This window comes from Notamacropus eugenii, chromosome 1, assembly GCF_028372415.1.
Source record: "Notamacropus eugenii isolate mMacEug1 chromosome 1, mMacEug1.pri_v2, whole genome shotgun sequence".
Classification (NCBI taxonomy): Eukaryota; Metazoa; Chordata; class Mammalia; order Diprotodontia; family Macropodidae; genus Notamacropus; species Notamacropus eugenii.
This window is the reverse complement of record NC_092872.1, coordinates 12,475,161-12,494,290: the sequence shown is the minus strand read 5'-3', so window position 1 is coordinate 12,494,290 and position 19,130 is coordinate 12,475,161. Positions and strand designations below refer to the sequence as shown.

The following is a 19,130-nucleotide window of genomic DNA, read 5'->3' as shown; positions in this document are numbered from 1 at the left end:
TGTGCCTTGTTGCTTTCATTTTGCATTTCATCTCATCGCTCCAAAGCAATGGTTGTGCTCAAGGCGAGGAGAGCTGGTTAAGCTGGCCATCACTTAGGGGGTGAGCTCATTCAGTCATTCTTCCATTCTTCTAACCTTCCAGCGACTGCCTCCTTTGGGAAAGTCTGATGAAACTCGTAGCAAATATGCCCGTGGCATGAATAAAGCTCTCTGTACAGTTTCTAATAATTAGTCAGCACAGGCTTCTGCTGTTGATATATATGCCATGTTAATATATGTGACAGTTGCATAGCATGATTTACTGTGGTGCACTAGGAAGTGTGTAATGCATGCTGTGTAATTCTGAAACTTTCTCGGCTCTCAAGCTTAGCCTTAACTGTCAGCTACATAAGACAAAGAATCATTACAATTAATGCATTTAATTTGTTTTTTCATAGCCTCTTTCCAAGTTAAGGAAAATAGTTCTGAATTATTAACCAAAAGAGCAGGTTTGAGTTTAAAAAAGACTTGTGCCAGCCAGGATTGGAGGACTCAGCTCCTTCACCACACCCTCCAGATCATAGGATCCTAAGTTCAGACTATAATGGACATTACAGGTCGTCTAGTCCAGCTTTCCTCATTTGATAGATAAACTTGTAAGTGAAGAATTTCTGAAATAAGCTGTCATCTCACATTTCTCGAGCCCTTTTCCTTCAGCTCTTTCAGGTTTCGGTTTCCATTTTAATGATCCCATGGAAAGCATTTAATTTCTTCCTTTCCTCCATCAATTTAAGAGTTCTCTCCACCTTCCTTTCTTGGTGGCAGGCCTAATAGAGATTAAAAGGGAAATTTCTGTGCTCATCTTTTTCCTTGTAGTGTTGAGTTTGATATTCTCCCACATCTTAAGGCTGTATTTTTATTACCCTGGCAAAAAGTCTAGATCATATGATGGTGTTGTTATTGCCGAAGAATGTCTCTAAAAATCTCATCTCCCTTTCAGTTCTACTCTTTGGTCCACTGCTTGAGCAGGCTTTATCCTCATTCTAATTTTCCCTTTTATTTCTTCTCCCCTGTTCCTACTCCTTTCCTTCTTCCTTAGCTTTGTGACCAGGGTCAAGTCACTTAACTACTTTGAGACTCGGTTTGCTGATCTGTAAAATAGGGATACTAGTATTACTTTCTTTTTACCTGGTGACAAAAATAGTTTGTAAACTTTAAAACATTATATAAATGTTAGTTTATTGTTTTCTCTGTTTCTGTTTTTTTTTTCTCTTTCTATTAATGTGTAATGAAAGCATGTACTCCAAATTCTCATATTCCCTTACCATTGGAGAGTGGTCTAAGAGATGGGTGCTCCTTGCTCTTTGTGACATTTGGACTTGGAGGAGTGGAGAGCCAGAGCTTTTCATTTCCTGAGAAGAAAGCACATGTCTGTAGGTGCTTGATCAGTGACCTCTTACTTTTAGACAAGATTTGGATTTGGGTTGGGACTCTCTTAAATTTCACTTTGGACATTTCCAGACTAAGTGTCTAGCTGGAGTGAGAAGTCTTCTGGCTTTTTGTGATGAGCACAAAAATGTGAAGGCGTTGAGCAGCAGAGCTAACTTGTCAAGTAGATTTAGGAAAAACCAAAAAACTTTGAAGACTGTATGGAAAGTACAAATAGAAAAGTTTTAAATACTTCAAGTTAGAGAGCCCCCAAGGTCTAAGAGAAAAGTATTCTTCTTCCAGGACTGGAAATAACCGAATGTGGGAAAGAGAAAGTTTTATAGGTTTTTCACAGATGCTGTAGTGCTTCTTCTGTCTGTAGAAGAAAGCTCAGGTAGTTGGCCTCAGCTTTTCTAGGATTCATTCTGTGCCAGAATCATAGAAAATGAGGCAGTAAAAGGCCTCTGGTTGAGCCCTTGAGAGGGAATCCTCCCACAAAACATACCCAACAAATGGTCCTTACTTGAGACTCTCTAGTGCGGGGGTGCCCCCCCCCCCCATCACCTCCCAAAGAAACCCAGATCCATGGGGAGTTCTTATTTGAGAAGTTTCCCTTTAGGTTCAATCTAAATCTGCTTCACACTTAAAATGGAGCAAATTACACTCAAGACTACCTAACTTTTAAGGCTGTTACTGGGAAAGTTTTTTATAGTCTTTAAAGCACTGTTCTCCCATAATCTTGGTTGGTTTATTTTTCCTTCATGATTCAATTTTTCTCTCTCTCTAAACTTCAGGTAGTTTTATAAGTGTCAGGAATTTGTTATACTACCTCTTCTCCCTCTATTTTTTCCTGTAGGATTGAGTAAGCATACCTATGAAGTCTTTGATACCTTTGCTAGAGTTAAAGGTAGCCTTTGTTAGGATTTTACATTGTCTGTAGAATGCATTGACAAAGGATGATTGGGGCTAATAAAATGGTACGTCATTTTGGTGGGAAATTTTCTACAGAAGATAAAGAAAACTTTCTCAGGTACAAAAGGGGAGTTTTCACTCTCTCCACTTTCATAACTTTCTCCCTCTTTGTAAGAAAGTTCCATTCTTTCTAGACGTGGGAGCATGTAACTATTTTAAGTAGATTCATTTGTTAGTTTCTATTAATGTAAACTACTGCTAGGTCTGTTCACATTTTCAGCCTCCTGGTATATATATGCTAAAATTTGTGGCCACATTTCTCTTTATTACGCCTGCATAACCTTAGGAATAAGCTGATTCTGAAAACATTTCCAAGAGATGTTCTCATTGTGGTTTATTGATGGACTTTCTGAGGTAGTTAGTTATAGCAGATTGTCCTTCATTCTAGCCTTTTTTTGACCTTGGGTTTTTTCAGAGATTTCTCCCCCCTCCTGCTGAGGGATCACCTTATGTTTTTCTAATTATCATCCTTGGATAGTGATAATGGTATTTTGTCTTTCTGTAATGGCTTTTTTTTATGTTTTAAGTTCTTTATAGTCTTTTTTTCTTCTCTAATTTACCAGAGGAGAAACTGAGGCACAATGTGATGAGTGCCTAATTAGTTCTAAAGTTTTATAGCTGATCAGTGGTAAGACTGAAGTTAGAACAGTGTGCTTGCTGCCCTTCAGTCTTATGTGTTGTCCCACCCCCAACTCTAAACCCCCTCAATTCCTCAAATTGTTTGATGAAAGGGTACTCCTTTTTTTTTTCAAGGACACTGGTTGTCACATACAAGGAGAGAACTGAGTAAAGCCATGCCTTTTTCCTTTATGCTTTGTGGTGCCTATTTATACTTCCAAAGGGGTTTTGACCAATTATATTGCACTATGCTAACCATGTAGATGTCATCCCTGCCTGTATGGTATGAAGGAAAATCCAAACCACTTTCAGTGTTGTTTCCTTTCCCCTGCTGGCTTCGAGAGTGTGTGGATTTTAACAGATTATCTCAACTGAATGGCAAGCTCAAACCTGAACTAGGGTGACTCGGATGTATAAAAACATTCCTACAGAGAAGTACTTTATACAGTTTTTAGACTGCTACCGGGCCAAGAAGGGGATTGATGTGTCTGAATCTGCCGTTACAGGACAAAGAACCTTCTTAAGACTCATGGGACTGTAACCGTCAGTGCTGAAATATGTAGGGACTGCTGGAATCTTCCCCAGAGTTGTAGTGAATACGTTTTGTCTGTTAACCAGTATGCTTTGCCATCAGTTATTGCCCTCCATAAAGCACTCAAGTAGATTATTTAAAAGTTATTTTTACTTTATAAAGGAGACTGAACTTTTAAGAGATAATTGGTTCATAATCTTGAGTGAAATGGAGAGCAAACCAAGAATTAGAAGAGTTAGTGTACACCATTCGTAAGCATAGGGGATCGGTTCAGATATTCGTTTTGTCCTGAAAATTGCGTGTTCAGCTGCTGAGCACAATAGTAACATATATGTCATGTTCCATTAAGGAGCATGGTAGCGTCTCTGGTGTTGGCTTTCATCAAGCCATACATAAAGAAGGACGTTTTTAAACCAGATTTTCATTATGATCTTGATCATGTTCCAGATATTGGTTCCTAATTGCTTTTATGGTGTACATGTAGGTAAACGTGCTAAACGTAAGTTCCTCTTCTCTCTTGCCACTTCCATAGCTTTTTAGCCTATAAACCCCAAAGATTTGCCAGCTTGTTCCCTGTGATGTTTTTACTCTGAGAAAAACAAGTATCAGGGAACTTCTGAAAACTGGCTGTTATTCTCCCCAGATCTGGGCTTCACTCTGCTGTTGGTATAGCTGTGTGTTATACACACACAAGGCATATGTGCACATGCAAACACAAATGCTCATGGATAACGCACATATATGCATGATTATGCATACATGCAGATTACACATGTGTATTTATACACATAGCATACATGCATACCACTCCAGATTTTTCACTCCTTTGCTCTTAAATCCCTGCTCTATTTTTTCTAAGTATCTTAGTACTTGATAAATCAGGAACCACTGCTCTCTACTGAGTGGGAGGGTGGGGAGTGAACATGACATAGTTAAACTGTGATTTAGGAAAATCACTTTGACAGATGAGTTGAGAGTGGAATGCAGTGGGAAGAGACTTGTGGCAGGGAGACCACGTAGCATACTCTTGTAGTAGTCCAAGTATTTAAGCGAAGAAGGTGTACATCAGGGTGCTGGCAGTGTCAGAAGATAAAAGGGGGCATGTATGTGAGAAATGGTAAGTCAGAACTTGGTAGCTGATTGCATATAGGGTATAAGAATGAGGAGTTGAGGATGACCCCTCAGTCACGAGGGTTATCTGGGTTATTGGGAAAGATAGCACTACCCTTGACAGTAATAGAGAAGTTAGGGAGCAGGGAAGGTTTGAGAGGAAAGATGAGGTCAGTTTTGGACACACTGAGTTTGAGATGTCTGGGATAGATGCCTAATAGGCAGTTGATGTGAGACTTGAGGTATGAGAGAGATTTGATGGTGGAAAAATAGGTCTGGTAAATTGATCCAACCATTCTGGAGAGCAGTTTTGGAACTGTGCCCAAAGGACTATAAAATTATGCATACCCATTGACCCAGCAATACTGCTTCTAGGTCTGTATCCCAAAGAGATCATAAAAATGGGAAAAGGACCTACATGTACAAAAATATTTAAAGCACCTCTTTTTGGGGTGACAAAGAATTGGAAACTGAGGGAATGTTCATCAGTTAGAGAATGGTTGAACAAGTTATGGAATGCTGATGAGCAGGCGGACTTCAGAAAAACCTGGAAAGACTTATATGAACTGATACAGCGTAAAATGAATGGAACCAGGAGAACATTGTACAGCAACAGCCACATTATGTGATGACTGGCCTTGGCAGACTTAGCCCTTCTCAGTGCAAGGATCTAAGACAGCTCCAAATGACTCAGGATGGAAAATGCCCCCCACATTCAGAGAAAGAACTCTGGAGTCTGAATGCAGATGGAAGCAGACTGTTGGTTCTCCTTTTCTTTTCTTTTGCTGCTTCTTTCTCATGATTCCTCCCATTAGTTCTAATTCTTCTTTATCTCATGACTAATGTGAAAATATGTTTAATATGAATCTGTTAAGTAGAGCCTATATTAGATTGCACACTGACTTGGGGAGGGGGGTAGAAGGTAGGGGAGAAAATTCAAAATCTTATGGAAGTGAATGTTAAAAACTAAAAATAAATTAATTATTTAGGAAAAATAGGTCTGAGAATCTACAGAGATGTGATAATTGATTTCCATGGGAGATGATGTAATCACAAAGCAAGAAGAGTGAGGGTGAAGAGCAGAGGACCCAGGACCGAGACTTCGGGAAATCTCAGGGTTAGTGGGGAGGACTTGGAAAAAGCTTCATGGAAGAAGAAAGAAAATGAATGGCTAAACAGGTGGCAGAACCAGGTGAGAGAAGCATCATGGAAGCCTAGAGCAGAGACTGTCCACAAGGAGAGAATCGTTGATAGTGTCACATGACCAAGAGCAAAAAACTGTAGGACCGAGGAAAGACCATTAGATTGAGCAATTAAAACCTCGCCAGTAACTTTGGAGAGAGCATTTTCAGCTGAATGACAAAGCTGGAAGCCAGACTGCAAAAGGTGTAGGAGAACATCTGGAGAGGAAGTGGAGGCACCTAGTCTAGGTATCTTTTTTCAGGTTTAGCTGAGGAGATATCCAGAGTGGGGATGATGAGATCAATTATATATTTTTTAAAGGTGAGGAATTAGGGAAACAGTAGATAGGGAGAGAGTGAAGATTATTGAGATATTAGAAATGATAAAGGGAACAACTGCTTGGAAAAGATGGGATAGATGGTATATGTAGAAGAATCTGCCTTGGCAAGAAAAAGGACTACCTCTTCATGTGAAAATGGTTCAGAGGAGGAGATGATGGAGGAAGCTGTCAGAATGATGTGAAACTAGGAGGGAGGAATGTGAAGTGTGAGAGAAGGTCCTCATTTCAGAGGATCAATTGGGAAGTGGAGGGGAGGTTTGAGGAGGGAGTAAAAGGTTTGGAACAGTATCTGTGATGACTGGGATAGTGATTTGCAAAGGAAATGTATAAAAGGTTTGCTTTGCTGCAGTGATGACCCATTTGAAATTATGTATATAAGTTTATAGTGGATCCATTCAGCAGTTTTAAGAATTTTCTCCTGCTCCCTTCAGCAGTGTATACATATACACACAGACCTACCAAGTGTGTGTAAGTAGTACCAAAGTGGAAGTATTCCTAGGTTGGGATTTTTAAGTGATTGGATCATAAGCCATGTTTTGTTTTGTTTTAGCATTTTTTTAAAAAACTATAATATGCCTATTTTCACACAGTCCTGCTAATTTTAACATTTTTCATTTTTGGTCAGTTTTGTTAATCTGAGGTTGTGAAGCTGGAAACTCAGAATTGTTTTGATTTATACTTCTCTATTAGCATTTTTTTTCCTTCTTGCCGTAGATAACTTGAATTTCTTTCTCTGAAAATTGCCCATTTAATCCATTGGCAATTCATCAGTTGGAGAATGGCTCACATTCTTATAAATCTGAATTAGTACCCTAGATGAGCCTAGAAATGAGATGATTTTTTTTCAGAGATACTTGGCGCAAAGTCTCCCCCCACCCCCACCCTCCCAATTTCCTTGCTTTTCTTCTAATTTTCTCTTCATTGGTTTTGTTTGTACCAAACCTTTTAAATTAAATTTAAAAATTGTCCATTTTACCTTCTGTGGTCTTCTGTCTCTTGGTCATGAACTTTCTCTGCCTTTAGCTCTAACAGATACTTTCTTTGTTGGTTATGGTGATGTCTAAGCCTGTGCATTTGGAGCTTAACTTTATGCGAGTCGTGAGACATTTGTATCGAGTTCTACTTGACTGCTTCTCAGCTTATCCAACAGTTTTGGTTGAATGAGCTCTTGGGATCTTTGGGTCTATCAGACACGAGGCTGCTACGATTGTTTGCTTCTGTATGTTGAGTGTCTAATCTGTTCCCCTTGATCCGCCTCTGTTTCTTACCAGTGATTGTCTTGGTGATCATGGCTTTTTAGTGTAGTTTGAGGCTGGACGCTGCTCCGCCTGCTTTCCCACTTTCTGTTGTTAGTTCTCTTGATGTTCTTGGCCTTTTTCTCCATGTGAATTGTATTATTTTTTTCTAGCTGTCTAAAATGGCTTTTTGGTAGTTTGGTATTTCACTGAACTGAAATTAGGTAATATTGATATTATATTGGCTTATACTTCCTAGGAATGATTACTGTTTCTCCAGTAATTCAGACTTGTCTCTATGTAAAAATGCTTTATAGTCGTATCCATAGTTTCTCTGTGTCAGCAGATAGACTCCCAAGCCTTTTATTTTTTCTAGAATTCTTCTAAATTGGATTCCTGCCTCTTCCCTCTAGGTTTTGTTGGCAGTGTGCAGAGATGTTAATAATTTAGGGAGGTTTATTTTATATATTGCAACTCAACTGAAGTTAATCTCATTTGGCTTTTGAGTTGACTTTCTGTAGTTCTCTATGGAAACTATCATATTGTCTTCAAAAAGTGAAGATTTTATTTCCTCTTTCGAAAAGTTATAATTTTGTTTCCTCTTTACCTGTGTTTATTGCCTTAATTTCCTTTTTTTTTTATCGCTATAGCTAGCATTTCTAATACTATATCAAATAGAAGTGGTGACAGTGGATATCTTTGACCTGCCCCTCCTTGGATTTATTGGAAAGAATCCTAGTTTATCTTTTACATATAGTGAATGTTATCTTTTAGTTTTAGATATATGGTATTCATTGTTTCAAGGGAAGTTCCATATGTTCCTTTGTGTTTTCTAGTGGTGGTGTTGTTTTTAGCATAAAAGGATTTAACATAAATGGATTTTGTCAAAAGTTGGGAAATTTTTTGGCATCTGCTGATATAACCATTATTTTATTGATTTTTCTATTTAAATGGTTAATTAAGTTTATAGTTACACTAATATTAAACCAACTCTGCATTCCTGACATGAATCCAACCTTGTCATAGTGTAGCATCTTTGTGACATGTTGCTGTATCAATATTCATTAGGTTTATTGGTTTATAGTTTTGTTTTGATTCTTCCCTGTGTTGGTATTAAGATTATATTTATGTTGTAGAAGGATTTTGGTAGGACTCTTTTCCTATTTATTTCAAACTTTTATATAATATTAAAATTAATTGTTCTTATATAATGCATTTTTAAATCCATCTGGGTCTGGAATTTTTCCTTTTGGGAGTTAAATGTATGGCTTATTCAGTTTCTTTTTCTAAGATTAGGTTTAGTCCTATTGTTTTTTTTAAAATCTGTGTATTTTACATTTAAGTATCTGTTTCCTTTAGATTGTTGGTTTTATTGGGACATAAATGGGTGAAATAGTTCCATTTCTTTTTATGTGATTGTGAATTCACCTTTTAAATATTTTTGATACTGGTAATCTTATTGCCAAGGCCAGTCCTTCTTCATGCATTCTTGATTCCAGCACCTTCTGTCTTCTCCAGCAGATTGTCTCTGCTATTGTCCTCACTCTCTTCTCCTGACCACGTCTCCCCTAGCTTTCAAAAATCCTCCTTATGTCTGTTGTCCCCTTCATAGCTAAACTCTTTGAAAAAGCTCTCTTTACTGGGTGTCTCTTCTTTCTCCTTTCTATCTTCAAAACCCTCTGTAAACTGGCTTTTGATGTTCAACTGAAACTTCTCTCTCTGTAGTTCCCAGGGATTTTTTTTAATTGGCAAATCTAATGGTCTTTTTCCAGACCTTCTCCTTCCTGATTTCTCTTCAGTCTATTGGTTTCCTCCCAAGTACACTCCCCTATTTTGTTTTGTCTCCTACCTGTTTGGCAACTCTTCCACATCTTTTTCTGGCTCTTTACACAAGTCACACCCACTAGCTCTAGGTTTCTCTCTGGGCACTGTCCCCTGATCTCATCACTTCCTCTGCCAGCTCGTCGCTCTAGTTTCTCTCCTGAGTTTTTGGCTCTTACCAATGGCCTGTGTTTAGACAACTCGGACTGACGCAAATCTTGCCCTCCTCAGAACTTGCCCGTTACTATCCAGGGCACCAATCTCCTCCCTTCCAGTTTTGCAGCCTTTGTGTCATCCTCTGTTTATCACTCTCACTTCACACAAAGTAACCTCTCCTCTAATCTCATCATTGTACCTGTGTTACAGCTTTCCTATAGATGCCTGCATTCCTTCAGGTCCCAATTCCCCCTTTAATGCTTGTACCTTTTCTCTGAGATTGTCACCAATTTATCCTATGTAGATCTTATTTGTACAGGGTTGTTTTTGTGTTTCTCCCCTATTAGGCTGTGAGCTCCTTGAGAGCAAGAGCAGACTTTTTAAAAAATTGTCTCTTTGTATCCCAATGTTTAGCACAGTGCTTGGCACAATTGCTTTTAAAAATGCTAGCTGACAGAAAACTGATAAGATTTGATAATATCTAGCATGTGACACAGAAGTGTCATCTCTGAGTACGAAGGGTAGAAAAGAGATAAAAGTGAGGTCACAATAGGCATTGGCTTTTCCCTTATTCATTATCTATACATGAGTTTTACTATTTAACTTTATCCTTTATCTTTTTTCTACATTTATCAGTGTCTAGACTGGATTCTGTGAAGGCAAAGCTTGTCTATATGTTTTATAGCCTTTATATCTGAGTATAAGGTATCACTTCTATGAACCCTACAGACATGAATTGAATAATATTTGAACTGTGCATTTTATTCCAGTAATTAGAGTATCATTGCCTATTGCCCTCAGGAGTTTTCTCTTTATAGGTTTAAAACTGAACTTGTGGTTTCCCTGGTTTAATGATAACTGTGAGGGCTGTACTGAAATACACGTTTGGTTTGTGGGGCCCTGCTGTTCCGTTCACTCTGTTTGTGTAGTCAGATTGGCCTGGAGTATGAAGAACAGGAAAATTACAAAGGCCTTGGATGTTCTGAAATGAGAAAGGCAGATTGGCAACTAAGCCGGATTTTCTTTAGTTGGGTCATGAATGGTTTAAAGGGATGTAAGATTTTCTGATGTGTTTTTCTCCTTATATTTGCTACCCTGTCCTCAACTTCTGTCGTGGAATTTTTTTCATGTCCTAAGTGACAGGAAAGAGTGCTCCTTGTTCCTTAAGGCGTAGACATAGCAATGAAAGGATAGCAGCAGCTTATTTTCATCTGTTTTAGTCTGTTCTTCTTGATCAGGCAGCAGAACAGGATTATAAATTATCAATTTTTTGTATGTTCAGAAACTCTCTGGCTCTATGACCATGAGCAAGTCAGCTTGACTCCTTTGAGCCTTTGTCTTTTCATACCTGTAGAATGAAGGTTGGGCTAGGTTTCCTCTCCTTCCCATTCCAGTTCTCACATTCTGTGATTCTATAATAAATTTATAAACTTGGTAACACAGTAGGAATTTTTGTAATAACAATAGAGAGCTGATAGTCTTTGATACTGCCCTCAACCTACCCATTTATCATTTTATAACTACATTTTCCCCTTGGGTCTCAGTTTCTATATATTGAGTCTGAGGATAACTTAAGGGTACCTTATAGCAGGGTTGCCAGATATGCTGCTGGGCAACACTTTTAAGTGCTGCCTGAATTAGATTAAAATATAATTGTAAAATATTTAGCAAAAGAAATAAAAATACAATAGAACGTAGAGAATGTTAATGTATGGTTTTCTGAGGCAGTTTGTGGCCTACAGGTATTCATATGTATTGTTTAGTGGTCCCTCTTTCTGTTTGTGTTTGACACCACTGCCTTAAAGTAATAAATAGAATATAGTTCTGTTTGTAAGAAAACGTCATGTGCACAGTTCTGAAGATGGTGATTTTACTGCAGGGATCTGGGATGTGGCTGGGCTTAGGCCTTCAGACACATATCAGCCCCTTTGGCTCAGACTCAGACTTTGATTTTCCTGCTCCTTTGGTCGATGGTCTTTTTGAATTGTTGAGACTGAATATATGTATTGCCCTCATGCCAACCTTTTGATGAATTTTTCTGAACTTAGAGAAAACATTTCCTAAGCACTTAATACATACTAGATACTGTGGATACAAATACAGGCAAAGAAGTCAGCCCCTGACTTCAAGGAGCCGACATTTTTAATGGGAGAAGAACATTCATACAGAGGAACAGTGAGGACAACTTCTCATTTCTACGTGATTGGGAAGGTAGCTGCTGACTTGCTCGTCAGATGACAGACAATGCGTTCTGTTATCATGTCCATACTTACAGATTTTTCCACTAGTTTATAATTTTCTGGAGTTTATATTCTCTGAGTTCCTAGTGCTCTCTTCCTAGATGCTTGTATCTACTTTGTACTTAATTTTCATTGTATACGTTGCTTCCCTGCAGTGGAATATCAGCTCCTGTCGGGCAAGGGCTGTGTTTTGCTTTGTATATACAGATTCTGGTACAGTGCCTGGTGCCTATACAGCATTTAGTACTTACTTTTGTTGTGTTTCATTAGAATGGCCTTTGATAGCCCAGTGTCATCTCGACACCAGTAGAAGGCATTAGAGAAGAATTTTGGGGAAATTCATTTATAAGATCAAGTTAAGTACAGTTGTACAAAGCTCTAAGAAAAGGTCCTAGCTTTTAAAAGTAATTCAATTAGAACATTGTGCTTTTGTGCATCATCTCTCAGACTGACCACTTAGAAGATTCTTCTTGAAAGATGCCCTGGCTCAAAACTGTGATGTACCAGTTTGTGGGTTTGACTACTTCTCAGCCATTTTGGGCTATACTAAAATTGACAGTGTACATGGGTATTGGAAGTAGAGAGTCTGTGTGTTCCTTGCCCAAATATTTACTTAATAAATTTCTTACCAAGGATAATTCTGGCTCTCAGGGTGCATCTCCAGCATTGCTTGTTACCATTTAGCTGCATCCTTGCATCAGCACCTTTTACATGCAAAGCCCTTTTAAAAAATATTTATTGACTTTACAAAAAAAAAATCACCTACATTTCTTGCTGCCTCCCTTTCCCTATTCCTTCCTTTCTCTTAGAACAAGTAGGTAAAGTAGAAATAGAAAGAATCTGCTTGTCATGTCCTGACAGAAACTTTAAAATGCACACTCCTAATTCATCATAGACAAAATCCAGAGCTTCCAGGTCAAAGAAAATACTGCCAGAAGCCAGAAGGAAAGAATTCAGGTATCAAGGAACCACACTCAGAAACACATATGATTAAGCAGCCACTACCGTGAAAAGTAGAGAGCAAGGAATATGATATACCAGAAGGCAAAGGCATAGGCTTACAGCCAAAAATAAATTAATTAGCAAAATTGAGTGTAATTTTATGGGAGCAGGGGGAATGGACTTTAGACTTCAGTGAAATAGAGGATTGACAGCACTCTTAATGAACAGATTGGAGGCTAGGTAGAAACTTTGAAGATTTAAATCAAGAGAAACAGAAGAAGGTAAACATGAGTGAACAATCACCAGGAACTAATAAACAAGAATAATCTTTATATGCTAATAGGGGAAATGATGCATCCCCTCAGAACTCCTCAGGAGGCACAGAGTGAGTCTGATTAGATAACTCCTGGGAGTGAATCTGTTATGTCCTGCAGAGAGAGGGATACACTAAGGAAGCGGAACCGTTGCGGAAATTATCACAAAATATTCACGTAAATGTAACGTACTGTGGTATAAGAAGGATGGAGAGGATGGTTTCAGAGAAACCTGGGAACTGAAGCAAAGTGAAATGAGCTAAACCAGAACAGTTTATACCATGACAACAGTGAGGTAAAGACATGTCATTGTAAAAGACATAAAAACTCTGATTTGTGTCATGACCAGCCACGATTCTAGAGAGAACTAATGATGATGAAATATGATGGTCTTAAAAAGAATGGAAAGAGAAGGGGGTCAGGGAGAGGAAGTATGGGGAACATTCTCTCCCATAATCGGCGTGCAAATAAACATCAACACTAAGAGGGAAGAGATTGAGGTGGTGAGTGGCTCGCTCTTTAACCTCGCTGTCATCTGCTTAAAGGAAGGAAGAAGGTATACACACATATCTTGATAGGTGGCCAGAGATGGGAGGCAGGGACAGAACTGGACCCATGCAGAAATTTGGTTTGGTAGACTGTGTTGTAACAAAAGTTTTGTTTTTCTTTCATTCTCCATTGGGAGTGGGTAGATGGGATGATGGAAGGGAGAGAAGGCAGATTTTTTGCCAGTTGGAAAAAATGTGATTTTTTTTTTTTAAAAGGTGATCTAATAGAACTCTGTGTAAGTAATAGGGGAAACCCTTACGGTATCTAGAATAGTTACCTTTAGATTGGTTCATTTACCTCCAGTTCTTTTTATATTCTTAGAAATATACCTTTGCTGAAACTTCCAATATCCTTGTTGTGGAGCAGCACAAGCCTTGGAGAATGAAATTTATATTTTCAATGAAATCTTGATATGTCATATGTCAGCTTTCTAATTTGTAAAATGGGAAAGTTGTATTAAATGATATCTGAAGTTTCTTTCAACTTTAAATCTATTGTCTCATCTTATTATTCAGTATTAAATCTATTATCTCGTTATTTAAATCTGTTGTTTCATCTTGAATTAAAAGTGCATTGTCAGTGGTTTTTGGCCAGTCTTGATTGATGTCAGGGTCTATGCTATTTCTGTCTGCCTCTTTTTAGGATAGAAACCTTGACCATTCCACTATTGTGTAGCTAAGCACACGGAACGCTTGATATTGCAATTTTTGAAGTAGGCTCCAAGTAACCACTTTTTTATTTAAACAAAAACTGGTTAAGAAAATTTCTTGAGATGAACATAAAATTATCTTAGTTAAATAGGAAGAGCTGTCCTTATACATTAGGCCCTGTAAAGACAGAGGCATTTTGGAACCCCTATCCCCCAACCCTCTTCATTTCTTTGACTCCCCGTAGAGTTCAAGGACAGCTTCCACTGGAAACCCGTAGTGCGCCCTCTTGGCCTTTCTAGTAGTGGTTGAGGGTGTGGACTGACTTTATTGCAGCCCACAGTTGCAGTCCTCTGTAGGGAAAAGAGAACCTAGAGCTGGATTCTAGTCCTGGATTTGCATGTGGTTACATGCATTGAACTTCATTTTGCTCTAAAATGAAGTTAGATTTAGATTATTTTTAAGATCTCTTTCAACTCGTAAATTCCGTGATTTTAATACTGTTGAAGCTTTTCTTTCAGCTGTGCTGGAGAGGAATTTAGTTGAAACTAAAACAGCCTGAGAAAAGACCCATTTTCTAAAACGCCTAACTTTTTTGCCTGTTTGTATACTCCAGCTATCCACTATTGAAGCTTCCCTTGCCTGGAACAGGACCTGTGGAATACACTACCCCTGTGAAGGATTACTCACCACCTCCGTCAGACCCAGATCATGAACGAAGGGATCATGGTGAACAGCCAGATTGGGTAGGTGGGGGAAAGTGGCTATCTCATATTTGATCTTTGCTACTAAAATCTTCAGTGATGCCCCAAAATATAAAAATGACTGTTTTGAAATGAATTAATTAGAATTTCTCTGTATGCTATAGGAAAATTTGTTGAGAGAAAATGGTTTATTTCAAACTTCTTGGGTACTTTTTGTTTAAAAAAAAATTGGCCATCTGAATCGTTTTCCAAAAGCCCTTCTAAATTCTGAGAAAGCAAGCAAAATTGTCAATTGTATGTTTAATAAAGTTAACGTTAATTTGATGTCAAATTTATAATTGTCAAGTTGAATATATATATTTTGTATTATTTCTTTCTTTTTGGCTTGTCTGTAATTTCATTGGCATAGGCAATTTGCAGGTGTTGATCTGCCTGTAATTTTATTCTCTGAGAGTTGCTTGAAGTATTAAGAGATTAAATCACTTGCCCTAAAGTCACACAGCCATTATGTGTTAGAGATGAAACTTGAACCCGACTCTGACGGCATATGCCTCATGACAGGCGGTGGTTAATGTAATCCAGGACTCTTTCCTATCATGTAGAGGACAAATGGCATTCTACCTGCCTGTCCTGGAAGGGAGAACTCACCCATTCTTGAGTAGCTGATTCTCCTTTGGGATAGCTGTGTGTTAGGAAGTATTTCCCGATGTCAAACCGAAATTGCCCTCTTGGTAATTTCTACCAGTTGCTTTCTGGTACCAGACAGAATAAATCTAATGTCTTTTCTCCATGATAGCCCTTAAGATACCTGACGAAAGCTGTCATGTCTCCCCTGATTCTTTCCTTCTCCAGGTCAGACATACTTACTTCTTTTAAGTACTTCTTGTATGACCAAGACACCATCTGGTTGTTTTTCTCTGGACGTTCTCTGGCTTATCAATGTCATTCTTAAACTTTGGTGTCCAGAATTGAGATACTTGAGATAAGTTCTTTTGATGGCAAAGTGGAAAAATGACCCCATTCCTGGAAGATCTGCTTGTCATTGTAAACCAAAATGACATTAATTTTTTGACAGTCACGTGACGTTAGTGACATACATTGATCTTATGTCCACTAAACCCCTCCAATATTCTTCAGATTAACTTCTGCCTAACAAGTGCATCTTTCTCCATCTTATCTGTGTTAATGAATTCTTGTGGTATCCAAATATAAGCCTTTACCTTTACCCCTATTGATTTTATCTTAATAGTCAGCTTAATGTTCTAGACTGTCAAGATTTTTCTAAATTCTGTACTTTATAATACTCTGGGGCCCTTAGTTAAGAAAAAATTAATGTTTAGTATACACATATTCATTTTATACTGCTTTATATAATTATGGGAGGCATTTTGGTATAAAGTTAATTCATTAGCAGACCTTGGTTTTAGTTTCACTTTTATGATAACCTAGTACAGGACTTGAGGCAAATTACTTAGTATGTCATGGCTTCACTTTTTGTTGTTGTTAAGTCATTTTTCAGCCATGTCTGACTCTCGGTTACTCCCTGTGAGGTTTTCTTGGCAAAGATACTGGAATGGTTTGTCATTTCCTTCTCCAGATCATTTTATGGATAAGGAAATTGAAGCAAACAAGGTGAAGTGACTTGCCCAGGGTCACACATGTAGTAAATGTTTGAGGCAGGATTTGAACTTGGGGAGATGAGAATCCTGATTCCAAGTTCTCTATTTCCCTGATTCCCTGTATCAGCTGCTCCACCTAGCTGCCCCTTACATATATTATGAAGACCTAATTGTGCCTCTCTAATAGTTGGGCAGATCCAACAAAGATAAATAAGGAAAATAGGGAACAGAACAGAATTGAAAGACTTATGGTATATTTTAAATGTGTTAAAAAAGTATACATTTCATATATAGCACCTTTACAAAATATATCATTTAGTTTTGATTTTATTATTGTCCTTGACATTTACAGAATTGTCTGTTTTCCTGGTTTTGGTTATTTCATTTTGTATCACTGCCTAAAGTCTGTTTGTGCTTGCTTGTATTTGTCAGGATAATATTCCATTACATTTTTGTGCTACAGTGTCTATAGTTGTTATCCAGTCATTTGGCATCTTAGTTTCCAGTTCTTTGCTGTCACAAAAAAGTGATGCTATCTGGGCTCTTTCTATCTTTGACCTTCTTGGGTTACATACTTAGCAATGAAATCACTGGATCAGAGGTTATTGGTATTTTCTTTACTCTTTTTACCTAAATTTTAATTGCAAATGCATTTCCTGAGTGGTTGGACTAGTTGAGAGTTCTACCAGTAGTGCATTAGTGTGGCCATCTTTCTACAACCCTTCCAGTATTGACTTTTCAAATCTTTTATCATTTTGGCCAGTTTTCTGGGAGTAGAATATAACCTTAGGGTTGTTGTAGTTTGTATTTCTATTGTTATGAGTGATTTGAAACATTCTTTTATATGGTTGTTAATAATTTGCAATTCTTTTGAAAACTGTCTGTATTCTCTGTGTGTGTTTGTCCTTCGTTGCTGAAGAAGACCATGCCATCAGAGAAGTAATGACATGACTTGCACTTGACTTTGTTTTGAGTGAGGGAGGGCTGTGCAGGTCACCAGTCTCACTTGTCCTCCAAAGCCATCTGAATCCAGTGTCTGGATATTTATCAGGATGACTGGAGATGACCCAGGAGGAGGCAGTTGGGGTTAAGTGACTTGCCCAGGGTCACACAGCTAGTGAGTGTCAAGTGTCTGAGGTGAGATTTGAACTCAGGTCCTCCTGCCTCCTGCACTGGTGCTCTATCCACCGCACCACCTAGCTGCCCCCCCCCCCCCCCCCCCCCCGATCATTTACTTAATTGGGAATAGCTTTTAATCACGTATTTGTGTTGTTTACATATTTTGGCTATTGGCCCCTTATTGGAGATAGTTCATAGAAGTATTTTTCCCCAGTTTACTGCTTTACTTTTTATCCTTGTTGCATTGATTTTGTTCATATGAAAGCTTTTAAATTCCCCATAATCAAAATTATCTTTTATGTTTTCTAATCACCTTTATCCATTGTTTGATTAAAAACTCACCCCCTGCCCATAGCTATGAAAAATATATGATCTGCTTTTCTTCTAATTTTTTTTGGTAACACACAAATTTTATTTTTAGTTTTGTAAACATTTGTGATCTTTCCTTTCCACTTAGTTGAACAATAAAAGAGAAAAATCTCATAGCAAGTATGCGTCCAGAAAAATGAATCCCCACATTGGTCACGCCCAGGTGTGTGTCTTATGTGGTAATCATTTCTCTGGCAGGACGCGTGGCATGTTTCTTCTTCAGTCCTTTAGACTCAAGGTTCATCATGCCATTAATCAGAGTTCTAAGGTCTTTCAGAGATGTTTTTATTTATAGGTTTGTCATTGTACCAGTCCTAACTCTGCTCACTTTACTCTGCATCAGTTTATAGAGATCTTCACAATTTGCTCTGAAACATTTTTTTCATTTCTTAATATGCAGTGATATTCCATAAGTTTCATAGGCCATAATTTGTTTAGCCATTCCTCAGTAACAGGGCATTCCCCTCATTTTTAGCTTTTGGATACTTTGGAAAAAGCTGCTATAAATGTATTTGTATATAAAAGTCCATCCCCTCTTACTTTTATCTCTTTTGGGGTATAGACTTAGTACTTGGGTTAAAGGATATGCACAATTTAGTAACTTTTAGGACTATAGTTTCATGGTGTACAAATTTAAAATAAAATTCTAACATAAAGCTTACAGTAATAAATCCAAAAATTATTCAGTGTGAGTAATTTGGATTTAAACCAGAGATATAAATATAGTTTAGCATTGGGAAAATAATAAACATAATTAGTCATTAAAAACAGAAACACCCCTCTCCTCCCAAAGCATGTCACCAGGTGTTGAAAAAGCCTTTGATAAAGTTCAGCACTAAAATACCCTATAAAATGGAGTGGCGCACTCCTATAATCCTGGCTCCCAAGGGAGGCTGAGGCTGGTGGATCATCTGAGGTGCTGCAGTAAGGCTAAAGTCACCAAAAGTCTGGTACACATCTGGTGAATCCTGGGAGTGGACTGCCACTAGGCTGCATAAGGAGGAGGCAGACCAGTTTGGGTTGAAAGAATGGAACAGGTTAAAGCATCAGTGTTGATTGGGATTGGGCCTTCTAGTCTTCTAGCTTTCTATAAGGCATTAGTTTATTTTTATAGGTTTACAGAACACTTGGTAATACTGAGTTTAATTGGTTTTGCATTTGTGTATCTGATAGGTTCTGTTTATAGGGCAGCTAGGTGGTACAGTGGATAGAGCACCAGTGCAGGAGGCAGGAGGACCTGAGTTCAAATCTCAC

At 38.1% G+C, this 19,130-nt stretch overlaps 1 protein-coding gene across 3 annotated transcripts in view; it reads left to right on the top strand.

The window, feature by feature from the left end:
• Positions 1-19,130, top strand: part of SCAP (SREBF chaperone) — a 78,758-nt gene that overhangs the window by 45,065 nt on the left and 14,563 nt on the right. For all 3 annotated transcript variants that reach the window (XM_072653767.1, XM_072653747.1, XM_072653757.1), the window contains exon 3: positions 14,682-14,811. In XM_072653767.1, coding sequence (XP_072509868.1) covers positions 14,682-14,811 — 130 coding nt within the window. The remainder of the gene's footprint in view (positions 1-14,681; positions 14,812-19,130) is intronic.